This window comes from Rhinoderma darwinii, chromosome 2 (genome assembly GCF_050947455.1).
Source record: "Rhinoderma darwinii isolate aRhiDar2 chromosome 2, aRhiDar2.hap1, whole genome shotgun sequence".
Taxonomy (NCBI): Eukaryota; Metazoa; Chordata; class Amphibia; order Anura; family Rhinodermatidae; genus Rhinoderma; species Rhinoderma darwinii.
This window is the reverse complement of record NC_134688.1, coordinates 204,756,705-204,770,407: the sequence shown is the minus strand read 5'-3', so window position 1 is coordinate 204,770,407 and position 13,703 is coordinate 204,756,705. Positions and strand designations below refer to the sequence as shown.

At 40.8% G+C, this 13,703-nt stretch overlaps 1 protein-coding gene across 2 annotated transcripts in view; it reads left to right on the top strand.

Annotated features, from left to right (window-relative positions):
- The first annotated feature begins 228 nt into the window (after nt 1–228).
- The window catches only part of CFAP47 (cilia and flagella associated protein 47), a 546,843-nt gene continuing 533,368 nt past the window's right edge, over nt 229–13,703 (top strand). For both annotated transcript variants that reach the window (XM_075852746.1, XM_075852745.1), the window contains exons 1-4: nt 229–359; nt 1,896–2,059; nt 3,107–3,258; nt 5,689–5,804. In XM_075852746.1, the coding sequence (XP_075708861.1) occupies nt 1,898–2,059; nt 3,107–3,258; nt 5,689–5,804 (430 nt within the window). In that variant the 5' untranslated portion in view covers nt 229–359; nt 1,896–1,897. The remainder of the gene's footprint in view (nt 360–1,895; nt 2,060–3,106; nt 3,259–5,688; nt 5,805–13,703) is intronic.

Genomic DNA, 13,703 nt, shown 5'->3' with positions numbered 1-13,703 from the left:
CAACGTATCTATTTTCAGTTTCATAATGTTGGAGGTTGTAGTATATTCCATGATGCAGAGTGATAGGATATGAACGTCTACACAAACTACAGCGCTCGCTCCATGTACTTCTGGCTCCACGCACAACACATCCGGATACTAAGCTCAAAGCCACGCCTCCTTTCCGCTAGCGTTTTAATACTGGGGTTACCCGCCCACTGCGCCTCCCATTGGTGGAAAACTTCGTACACAGCCGCTCTCCGCCCCAAAATTTCTGTTGCTCGGCAACTGGAGGACGCGGACTGACGCTCGTTTACCTTAGTAACTGGAGACTGCGACACGAAGGAGAAAGTGTGTTCCGTCCACCTGTAAACAGCCTGGTATGTACCGGAGTGCACAGACACCATGCTCAGTGCCGGATCCATGTGTAGAATACACTAGCTCATGGAAGTCTGTCCCAGTCCCTCTCACTCCATCTCCCACTGCAATCTCTTCCGTTCTCTCTCTAGTCCAGCGGTCCGCTGATGGGAAACTACAATGTTCAGCATGCCCTGACAGCCTTTGGCTAGAATAATAAAGCCTTTGGCTGTCAGGGTATGCTGGGAGTTGTAGTTTCCCAACAGCTGGAGTGCCGAAGGTTGCTGACCCTTGGGCTAGTCTTTCTGTCACTACAGTGTCTCTCTCTTCCTTGTCCCATCTCTCTTGTCTTTCTCTTCACTCTCTCTCTTACTCACTCACTCACTCACTCACTCTTTCTCTCTTCTTTTTCTTCACTCTCCCTCTTTCACACACACACACACACACACACACACACACACACACACACACACACACACACACACACACACACACACACACACACATACACACACACACACACACACACACACACACACACACACACACACACACACACACTCACACACACACACACACTCTCTCTCTCTCTCTCTCTCTCTGTCTCTGTCTCTCTCCAGTTCTCACCGGCACTCTCCATTTCTCTCACCCCTCTCTCTCTCTCTCATCTTCTTTCTCTTTTTTTCACCCGAGCTCCTGTTTTCCTCTCCAATTCTCTCCCTTTCTGTCTCTATCTCTACAGTCTTTTTCTCACTCTCTGTCTCTCTTGTCCTCCCTGGCACTCTCCATTTCTCGCACTCCCCTCCCCCTCCTTTCCACTCTCCCTTTAGTGTAGAGTATTGTAGTTCTTACTATCATATACATTTATTTGTGGTATTTAAAATACGGTAGAACATAAAGCCAGAGAATACACATAATTGTATCCTCATACCACAAATAATGAACCCCCATAAGTACTACATATAATATCTGAGCAGACCTCTGGGAAGTTTATTATACATGGGGGACAGATGTGCTGTAGATGAGGGGCTTTGTGAATGGTTAGAATGACAGAAACACTACCGGCCTCTAGATTCTAGGATTTTAGAAGCGGAGAATAGGACAGCCGGGACTTTATTTGCGGCCTCTCTGGAGGGAGTACAGCATAAGGTCTCATGCCCACTTCAGTGATTTTCGTCAGGGTGCTATCCATTTTTTTTAAACTGATAGCACCCTGACACATTCATTTCAATGGGACCGTGCACACTTCCATTGTTTTAATGGAACCGTGCGTCCGTTTTGTCAAAAATAAGACATGTTCCACTCCTGTCCGTTTTTGACAGAACGGTCTCGGCCTCTTCATTGATTTGATCCGTTAAGCAACGGACTGCACACGGAAGCCATCTGTGTGCGGTCCGTGTTTCACGAAATCGGCATTAACGGTCGTACAATGGCCAACGGAAGTGTGCGTGAGACCTTAGTGATCTCCATAGTGTATACGGAAAGATATTCACAAGCGTTTATTAATATTGTGTTGATTTTATTTGTTAGTTGTTTCTGTTTCCATTGTTTACCTGCAGCCATGGAAGAATTGATTGATAACGTATTAGGAGTGAAGATCGCTCCCAGCCTTCTCCACTTCATGGATGTATTCGTTGGAAAGACTTATCAAGCCAATATCACTGTGCAAAACATCAGTCGTGTGGCTAAAGCCATCAAAATACATGGGCCAAAAGATCCCCAGGTATAGTCCAATATTATAAATGTGTTGTTCTATTTATGTGTGTTTTATGCTGATATTGACATTAACAGGTTTTTTCATTATTATCTATGGACATATACAGTGAGATAATTTGTTCCTAGTAGGATCCATATGTTTTACTCTTTACTTTACAAATACCCATAGATAATAATAGTAAGATTTCAGAGAGGTTGTTAGGAGATGAAGGCTCTTGCAGTCATGTGGGCACAGGTGGTAAACCTCCCACTGGCAGTGAACTGATCCTCCAGGGAATGGCAGAAAATGAATGACTTGACTGTCCTACCTACATACACCGTACTCAGTCCATTGTAACTCGGTATGTTTGGAGTAAGATATCAGATATTTCAGGAACATATTTTATAAATGAACGACCTAATGTATATAGCATCAGCAGCGTACAAAGAGAGAGCCCATGAGAAAAAAATAAATGAGGCCCCCGGTCTGATGCTGGTTAACCACCTCTTAAAGGGGGACGTGTCTGCCCCATCTCCGTTCCAGGACACGATTGTTTGCTAACATTACAGGACCTGTGGAGATGTTCTCACATGGTCTCACCACCCATTAGGGATGCAGCCAACCTGGACTAAGCCTCCCTCCAGGGGCCCCAAAGATACCACATGGGATGCCTCCCATTTACGTTCATTGGGTTAAGTGGACCTTTCACTGTATGTAAAAAGATATAGTAGATGTTACAGCAACTAGGGTTAAGTGAGACAAAGTGGCAGCATCCGATCTGGAACGTCTCAACCTTCCAGAGATATTCCAGAAGAATAACGTGAGTATTATACTGTACATACTTCTATTCATGATAGGAAAGTGCACAATAAAGGAGCTAGTAACTGCATGGTCTGTACAAAGCCCATAATCTAGTATAGAATTCCTAAAGACCAAAGGACCTGTTGTACTTACCTTTATTGGGAGTGGACGGACCATCTATTTCTTTCCAAGTCACTACATCTACATGTTCATATTTATGTCATTACATGTGATTTATATAGTATTGTAATGTTTACTCATGTCCCTTTTCAGTTCACACTATTTATACAAAATCCAGAGAAACCTATAGCACCGGGGCTAAAAGTGGCAGCAAGTGTGGAATATCATCCCACCAAAAAGGAAGACGTTCGTGACAAGCTGCTGGTTGTGGTTGATACTGATGTCATTGAGGTGCCATTATTGGGGTAAGATATTTACCATATAAATATTCACTACTATATCAGTATTGCAGAGTTTTTTCTGTTTTGTGAAACTAAAGCTTATTTATAAACAAAATGTAGTAAACTTTATATATGACATCTTTAACATTTTCAGGATCTCTTTGCATCTTGAAGGAATGAATGAAAATATTCATTATTTACGCTAAAAACTTGTCTTGATGTCTAACTAAGGCTCTGTTCACATCTACGTTGGGGTCCCGTTCTGACGTTCCGTAGAAGGTTTCCGTCAGAACGGGACCCCGAAAAGACACAAACTGACACCGACAGAAACCAGAGGTTTCCGTTTCCATCACCATTGAATTCAATGGTGACGGAGCCGGTGCCCGTGTTTTCCGTTTGTCTCTTTTGTGCACCGGACCCGTCGTTTTGCCGGAAGCAATAGCGTAGTCGACTACGCTATTGCTTCCGGCAAAACGACTGATCCGGTGCACAAAAGAGACAAACGGAAACCAGGGGCACCGGCTCCGTCACCATTGAAATCAATAGTGATGGAGACAGAAACCTTTGGTTTCCGTCGGTGTCAGTTTGTGTCTGCTCGGAGTCCCGTTCAGACGGAAACCTCAGACAGAACGGGATCCCAACGCAGATGTGTACAGAGCCTTAGTTAGACATCAGCCTAACACCGCTGTCTGGTCTGTTACACTTAATTGGCTTTGTATTTGTGCTAGTTGGGCATGATCAGGACAGGTTTTCAGCCTCTGGTTGTCATCAAGAATATTTCCATTCATTGACAGCAAGCGGAGATCCTGAACATTTTGTGGATATAATACTGAAGTATATTAGACATGTTCAGAACTTTTCATTGCACAATGTGTAAATGAGTACGCTTTATTTACATACAACTGGAAAACCTCTAAAAAAGATGGAAGCATGGCGTAATCTCAGTGGATTTTACAAAGCGGCATTTATGATGCTGGGAATTTGAGCTGTTCACAAATACATTAATAATACTTGAAAGTGGGAAAAAAGTTACTTTACCTGACTGCAAATGAATGAAGTGGAAACGCTGTCGATAAAATATTAATATTAATGTCCCTCCACATTTCACTGTTTTAAATAGAGTCATTATTTAATAATTCATTTTTACCACTATCAGTATAACAGATGTCGTCAAGTCATTGTTAATTTTAGACATATTTGGGTTGTTTCTTTGGTAAAGAACTTAATTCCTGCCTATTATAATTCATTCTTGCAAGTGCTGGGGTTAATTGAATTGGACGTCATTACGAGGCCCTTTCCCTCGGGTCACAGCTGTCCACTATCTTCTCCTGTCCACTATCTTCTCCTGTCCACTATCTTCTCCTGTCCACTATCTTCTCCTGTCCACTATCTTCTCCTGTCCACTATCTTCTCCTGTCCGCTTCACATTACTGCATTCGGATAGTCTCTGCTTGCTTAGCTATACACAATAGCGTTACACTCTATGATTACTAATGCCCAAGATACAGTTCCGGATTGTGCCCTGAACTATTAGATATGTGGCCATAAATACCAATTGCCCAGGGCTCCTGCCCTTCTAGACTTCTGGGGGCACAGTCCTCTGGGAATATTTGGTGATCAGGGCGTAATTGTTCAATATTGGGGCCCATAACCAGTCCTACCCTTATTTATATGGGGGAAATTGGGAGATTAGTGAGACAGTCGCAATAAAAACAAATGCTTTGGTAAATATTTCAAATGGGCACAATCTTATATTTTTCCTTCCTCAAACAGTTGCTTGGCATAAGATCAGAGGTCGTTCACCATATAAATATAATACTGTAGAAGATAGGAATGTAGTATACAGATTATGGCCGGTTTCACATGGCTGTAATACAGTCACATTTATATGTCTGTATTATGGCCGCAATACCTGGATCTCCCGTGGTCCTACTGAACCGAACTATGGTATCCTATAGTGATCTATTTCCATACAGTAGATCTGCGGGAGGTCCAGGTATTATGGCCGTAGTATGGACATCAAAATACAGCTGCAAAATGAATGATGAAAAAAATACCTGAAAATATAATTCTATGTGTCTTTTATATTCTTTTTACGTTAACATGGTCTAACAGCTTCAGAATTTTTAAAGGTAGCAAACTGGCCAACGCTAATATCAGCCGTTAGTGTCCACATAGGATGTCAAACTTCTCACCTATCTCCATGTTGCTAAGGGTCCCAATAGTTCTCTCAGTTCTGTGTACATTCATCAGGAGGCTCAGGATGAACATTAATAAGCTATTGCCAAAATGAACGAAATTGTGAAAAGAAACAAAAACAAATGTGTATGATCCCGTTATGTTTTCCAATACAATGTGATTATTACCTTTATTATGTTCTCACCGCTTCACACTGCGCATTGTATAAAGGACAGATCTCGTCTGTGTATTAAAACCCCTGTGTTTTTCTTCCAGTTTCACTCCTTCCTGCTATCTAGAAATTGATCCGGAAGTGAATTTTGGCAATATAGTTGCAAATAGTAAAGTGATCTACAAGGAGATTACAGTTACAAACCATGGTTCTTCTTCAGGTAATAACCAGCACGTTGCATATATCACATCTGTATATTGTATATTCCTAATCCATACTGTACATATATTTATTAACAGTAGCTGAATGTTTCTAATTCTCATATTGCAAAATAGTAAAATTTTATAATATTCGACTGTAAATGATGGTTCTGGCTCAGAAGACCGATGCTTATTTTTATTAATTCAGTAACGTATTTTATTTTATACAACTTCCAAATAAGTTTGAAATAATGGACAAATCTTAACCTATGCCTTGTAGCATAATAAAAGTGAGATAAGCCAGAGCCGTGTGCATGGATCCTGTACATGGCGCCATATAATGTTCTATATTGGCATCTGTGCTGCTGTATGGTGCCTCCATACAGAACTGTATAACAGAATATTCTGCCTTAGAAGCAATAATTCTGGGGGAGAATACCTCTGTGATACGGCATTACCACACACCTCTATGCGTGTTATATTACGTCTCCGTACAATGTTATCTTAATGTCAACGTAGAATATTAAAACAATAACATCCTGAAATATAAGGAATGAGATTTAATCATTTGTATTAGGTTTTTCTGCAGGGATTTTAACTTGTCAGTTGATGTATATTTCCACTAGGTGGCAGCATTATAACTAATTTGAAACGTTTTAAATTTCATTTTGGCATCTAAAGAGTAGAAAAAAGACTAGTACATGCTAGTCGTACACGTTTAGTGTAAGTGCTTATTCAGACGAACGTATAAATCGTCCGTGTGACGGCTGTTTTTTTATTGGGCGTGACATGGCTGCATGTATTTCTGTGGGGCTGTTCACACGGCCGTTGTTTTAACAGACCTTGTAAAGGGCCCGAGAAAAAATTGGACATGTCCTATTTTTGTCCGTTTTCACGGATCCCTCAATAGATTCAAGCCTATGAGGCATAGGTAAAAACGGGTCCCGCACGTGTTTAGTACGTGCTGGTGTTTAGTACGCGCTGGTGTTTAGTACGCGCTGGTGTTTAGTACGTGCTGCTGTTTAGTACGTGTTGGTGTTTAGTACGTGTTGGTGTTTAGTACGCGCTGGTGTTTAGTACACGCTGGTGTTTAGTACGTGCTGGTGTTTAGTACGTGCTGGTGTTTAGTACGTGTTGGTGTTTAGTACGTGCTGGTGTTTAGTATGCTCTGGTGTTTAGTACGTGCTGGTGTTTAGTACATGCTGGTGTTTGGTACATGCTGGTGTTTGGTACGTGCTGGTGTTTGGTACTCGCTGGTGTTTGGTACTCGCTGGAGTTTAGTACGTGTTGGTGTTTAGTACGTGCTGTTGTTTAGTACGTGCTGGTGTTTAGTACATGCTGCTGTTTAGTACATGCTGGTGTTTAGTACGTGCTGGTGTTTAGTACGTGTTGGTGTTTAGTACGTGCTGGTGTTTAGTATGCTCTGGTGTTTAGTACGTGCTGGTGTTTAGTACGTGCTGGTGTTTAGTACACGCTGGTGTTTAGTACGTGCTGGTGTTTAGTACGTGCTGGTGTTTAGTACGTGTTGGTGTTTAGTACGTGCTGGTGTTTAGTATGCTCTGGTGTTTAGTACGTGCTGGTGTTTAGTACGTGCTGGTGTTTAGTACATGCTGGTGTTTGGTACATGCTGGTGTTTGGTACGTGCTGGAGTTTAGTACGTGTTGGTGTTTAGTACGTGCTGTTGTTTAGTACGTGCTGGTGTTTAGTACATGCTGCTGTTTAGTACGTGTTGGTGTTTAGTACATGCTGGAGTTTAGTACGTGCTGGTGTTTAGCATGTGCTGGTGTTTAGCACGTGCTGGCGTTTAGTACGCGCTGGTGTTTAGTACATGCTGGTGTTTGGTACGTGCTGGTGTTTAGTACGTGCTGGAGTTTAGTACGTGTTGGTGTTTAGTACGTGCTGGTGTTTAGTACGTGCTGGTGTTTAGTACGTGTTGGTGTTTAGTACGTGCTGGTGTTTAGTACGCGTTGGTGTTTAGTACGCGTCGGTGTTTAGTACGTGCTGCTGTTTAGTACGTGCTGGTGTTTAGTACGTGTTGGTGTTTAGCACGCGCTGGTGTTTCGCACGCGTTGGTGTTTGGTACGCGCTGGTGTTTGGTACGTGCTGGTGTTTGGTACGTGCTGGTGTTTGGTACGTGCTGGTGTTTGGTACGTGCTGGTGTTTGGTACTCGCTGGTGTTTGGTACTCGCTGGTGTTTAGTACCTGCTGGTGTTTAGTACGTGCTGGTGTTTGGTACGTGCTGGTGTTTGGTACGTGCTGGTGTTTGGTACGTGCTGGTGTTTAGCACGTGCTGGTGTTTAGTACGTGTTGGTGTTTAGTACGTGCTGTTGTTTAGTACATGCTGGTGTTTGGTACGTGCTGGTGTTTAGTACGTGCTGCTGTTTAGTACGTGTTGGTGTTTAGTACGTGCTGGTGTTTAGTACGTGCTGGTGTTTAGTACGTGCTGGTGTTTAGTACGTGCTGGTTTTTGGTACGTGCTGGTTTTTGGTACGTGTTGGTGTTTGGTACGTGCTGGTGTTTAGCATGCGCTGGTGTTTAGTACGTGCTGCTGTTTAGTACGTGCTGGTGTTTAGTACGTGCTGCTTTTTAGTACGTGCTGGTGTTTAGTACATGCTGGTATTTTTGGTTCCCTCAAGTCTATTTAATTTTAATGAAAGCATTGATGAGATCTTGAAAGACTACAAGCACTGCTGGTTTACAAGTACAATTGCACTCTGACCTAGTTAGCCATCTACTTCTGCATACCTTTTTAAGCAGAATCATAGGGTTGACACTATAAAATTTGCTGTTTTTAAAGGGCCGCTAACATAAAATTTGCCATGCCATGTATTTAATGACAGTGGGAAATGTGCATGTCTGACAACCTGTTTTTTTTAATGTTACTGGTCCTTCAAAGATAAAATGTACAGATTTACCAATCCATAATGTAAATTTTTTAAACTTTGACCCTTTCAGGATGCAGTTATTTTGTGTCTTGAGGATGCAGCATTTTTTCATTTTCTCACTACTTCGTTACAAAAGCCATAACTTTATAAATTTTCTGACTACATAGCCGTATGAGGGATTGTTTTTTGCGGGATGTGTTGTATTTTAAATGTAACTATTGTGGTGTACACATAATTTATTGAAAACTTTTATTAGCTAGGGGAATGGAAAAAAAAAAGCCAACAATTTGTTTTTTGGGTTTAGTTTTTTGGCTTTCCTTGTGCAGTTAAAATGGCATGTTATCTTTATTTTACGAGTCGTTGCGATTACAGCGATACCAAATTTATGTAGTTTTTATTATGTTTTACTATTTTTGCAATTAAAAACCCTTTTTTCATAATAATTTGTGTTTGTGTCGCCACATTCCGAGAACCGTGAACGAAGCTATATGAGGGCTTGTTATTTGCTGGACAAGTTGTATTTTTAAATGGCACCATTTTGGGGTACATATAATTTGTTGATGAACTTTTATTAACTTTTTTAGAGAGGGAATTGATATAACAAAACAGCAATTCTACCATAGTTCTTTGCATTTTAAATTTTGGCTGTTCACTGTGTGACATATTTAATGTGAAACCTTTATTCTATAGGTCGGTACCATTACGGCAATACTAAATGTAATTTTTTTTTTATGTTTTACTACATAAAACTATTTTTGCACCATAATAGCACCTTTTATTGAAAAAAAATTGCTGCATTCCAAGGGTCATAACTTTTCCTTCAATGTAGCTGAATGTGGCCTGTTTTTTTTTTTTTACTGCAGGACGAGTCGTATTTTTTAAAACAACAATTTTTGGGGTACATATAATTTATTCATTAACTTAAAATAAAATAAAACAATTTTGGCGTTTTTTTTTTTAACACTTTTGCTAAATAAAACCACTTTTTATGGAAAAAAAATGGTTTTATTTTATTTTTACTGTGTGCACTTTTTTTTCCAAATAAATGATCGCTTTTATTTTGCTTTCGTATACTCAGGCATTATTGCCTGTCAGTGTAAGGGTATGTTCACACGCTCTATTTACGGACGTAATTCAGGCATTTTACGCCTCGAATTACACCCCAAAAAACGTCTCAAAACCGTCTGGAAACATCTGCCCACTGAATTCAATGGGTCTTACGGTGTTCTGTGCAGACAGGCTTTTTTTTTAAAAAGACGGCCGCCTCAAAGAAGTGCATGTCACTTCTTGGGACGTAATTGGAGCCATTTTTCATTGACTCCAATGAAAACCAGCTCCAATTACGTCCGTAAAAAGACGCCGCGAAAAACATGTGCACTTGTCAAAACGTCTGAAATTCAGGAGCTGTTTTTGCCTGAAAACAGCTCCGTAATTTCAGACGTAATTGGCGTTGCCGTGTGAACATACCCTTAAACTGTCAAACCTGGAGGATGGTTAGGCCTTGCAGTTGCTATGGCAACCCATAAGCACCCACTGGTGGTGTTGCAGGGCAATGATAGAATGACAGAGGGAGTCCCCTCCCTCTGTAGCCACTTAGATGCTGCAGTCGCCATTAACCATGGCATCTAAGGGGGTTAAACTGCCAGTATCAGAGGTAACTGTGTTCCATTGCAGCGGGATGGAATACAAAAGAAAAACACAAAGCACACAATAGTGCATGAACCAGTAAAGAAAACTTGTCAGGTGGAAAATGAGGAGATTGTGCTCACCTTGAGAAGTTATGCTGGGAGCATAACATCCACAGACGTATAAAACGAAGGTCTTTCGGTGGTTGTGAGAACTTGAATGAGGTGCAGCCGGGGATCCAGTTCGAGGGCTGAGAGCAGTCTCGATAAAACGATTGGAAAAAGAAATGGATACAAAATGGATTTTCCCTCTGGCGCAACCTTATATGATTTTCTACTCAATCGGAGAACGGGTGAGTAAAAACAGGCTTTATTTAATGTACAGATACAACAAGAAGTTTCGAGATCGAACAGATCTCTTCCTCAGGCAGTGTACGAGTCCATTAAATAAAGCCTGTTTTTACTCACCCGTTCTCCGATTGAGTAGAAAATCATATAAGGTTGCGCCAGAGGGAAAATCCATTTTTTATCCATTTCTTTTTCCAATTGCAGCGGGATGTCAGTTGTATAATACAGTCGACAATCGTTGTGGATTGTTGGGCACAGCTCTGGTGCCCATGCCATCCACTTGGCATACAATTACGCCCTATTGCGGTCAAAAGTCAACAATTAGGATGTATTGGTATGCCCATTTGCGCAAATTGGTTAAAAAAAGGTTTTGATACAATTTAGAGCACAAATGAGCTAGTTTCTGTTAAGGCTGCCAGGCTGCAGTAGTTCAGACTTCCACTATCGGTTGTGTTTATTTTTCCCTTTGCAGAGGGTTCTTTTTTAATAGTGCTGTAAAACTGTAAAAATGTTGTAATATACATATAAAAAACATTCTTGATACTATCACATTGTACTTTATTTTGTGTCTCGGAACACTCAAGATAAGCTAGCCATAATCGTCTCTACTTGTTCTCCTATAAACAATGTTTATTTTATTAAGGAGAGGTCAAGAAACCTTTCCCAGACACCTCTGATACCACCTTCCTCCAGGGGGAGCAAAGCATCTGGCACATTCATATCCAGTATACCACGCCCCTTACCACTAAGCCACGCCCCCTTCTGGACACTTTTTAAAAGTATCCAGTGAGGTGCAAACATCTGTTCCTAAATTAGTCTAAAATGAAATGCGTCAAATTCGGGACGCAGATACAGCAGTAAATCTGCCCTACTGTTTAGTATATTCCTTTTTCTGTGAGAGGTGGATCTTGCACTGCCTATCTGGAGGAAGACTCAAAACCATGTTCTTATTCATCTACGTCATACATTCTGTACAGTGGAAAAATAGGGGTTTCCTGGGACTTAAATATAGATGACCTATCCTTAGGACAGGCCATCAGTGTTTCATTGATTGGGGTCCAATCAGCACAATGAAGGGGACCCTTCATTACACAGGCACAGCGGCTCGTCCGTACTGGAAGCTATGCCTGGTACTACAGCTCAGTCCCATTCAGCTGCATAGGACTAATCTGCAGTACCAGACACAGTCACACTCATATATGGCGCTGTACTTATGTAAACTATAAATGGGCTATGGTCATCTCTAAGGACAGGCCATCAATGTTTAAGTACCGGAAAACCCTTTTAGCATCAGTATGCAAAAGGAAGACAGAGCACGCTGAGTGTTATCTGATCCTGGGATGAGTCTTTTTTTCCCGTTTGATCGAGTATGATAAAAAGGTTTGTTGTTTGCATCTAAGATATTTTCATTTTTTTTTCTTTGTAGAGATTATATTACATGGTGAAAACTTAAGTGTGCCTTCAGATAGCTAAAGAAAGACCATCTATTAGAGAAAAATAAATAGCAGGTTTTAGAATTCCGGATCTCGTGATCTTGATGTTTGGACAGCAGTACCTTTAGCTTCCTTACCATTTCTAGGTCAGGCAGATAGCCACCTTATAGAGTGTTCCAAGGCTTAAAAAAAGTTAAGAACATCAGGAAGAAGAATGTATTCTTATATTCTGCACATTTTTGTGGACTCTCTTGTTTGTGTTTGCTTCATTGTACCAATTTAGAATGTGGTTGTTTGGTCACTTATATACAGCACCATATTTCATAAGTTCACTGAGTTTAAATGTCTACATGGATGTCAGTATGTTAACAAACAACACAATTCTGCATCTCCTATCTCTGTGATCTAAGACTGAATTTCGGCAGCATATGCAAAGTATTTCCCCCTCTCTTAACTTTTTCCTATTTTGTTTTTGACACCATACCAAGCGATTGTAGCATCGATGGGAGTGCCTTAGGGCATGTTCAGACGTTGCGGATGTTTTCCGCTGAAAATGTTGCTGCAAATTCGCAGCGAATCTGCATTTTCATATTTGACAGGTAATTCAGACGTTGCGGATATCACAGAGGACTTGCCACAGATTTCAGTTTTTGCATGGCAAAGGCTGAAAGCCACAGTGAAATTCTGTTGCTTCTCCGCAAATTTATGAGCATGCTGCGGAGGGAAAATTCTGCACCGCAGTCTAATTTCCGCACTGTTATTTTCTGCAACGTCTGACCTAAGTTACCTAAAAATCTATAGAAACCAATTTAAAAACGTCTGCTGCAGATTTACACTGCGGACTGTCCACAGCAGAATTCAACCGCAATTCCGCCACGTCTGAATGTGCCCTTAATCGATCAACAGCGGGAGGGTGTCATTGACTTTGAACAATTCCAGCTATTTAACCCCTTGATTGCCTCAGTCTATACAGAAGAAGGCATAATCAAAGGGATGGCAGCCTTCAAATTGCATGACTGAGTGTTCCAATGGAAGCCTAGACATTTATGGATAGTCAGGCATGGGGTCCTAAAAAGGACCCTAAAGCTTTCTTTCCGGATTGCATGTTGTTGGGGCATACATAGGCCTGTGTTTATATTGTTACATAGTGTAATGTACTGGTATATAGATATCGCCCTATTAAAGAACAAAAATCAAAAGTATTAATCCTTAATGGTAAAAAAAACAAAGGCCTCATACAGTTATATCAATGAAAAAATGTGTGGGCAAACATAAATGAAAGATTTTTTTTTAGAAAAGCGGTTGCTCCCTTAAAGAGGTTCATAGACTAACACTTTAGTCTGAGAGCAGCCGGCTGATCACTTGATCGCCGCTGGTGCTGCTTCAGAGAGCTATTATACAGTCATTATATACTTCTATTTTTTATTTTTACTATTTTTCGCATTAGAAACCCAAGATTGTAATGTAAAAATGTTCATAGACATAAAATAGGTCTTTCTCAACATGGCTGATATATTTTTGGCAATTTCCCAATAGTGGATGTATAAAGAAATGAAGAATCTCTTCATACACCCTAGATCATTTGTGGATCCGGCTGAAAATTGCAGAATACACTCAAATTATTCTAG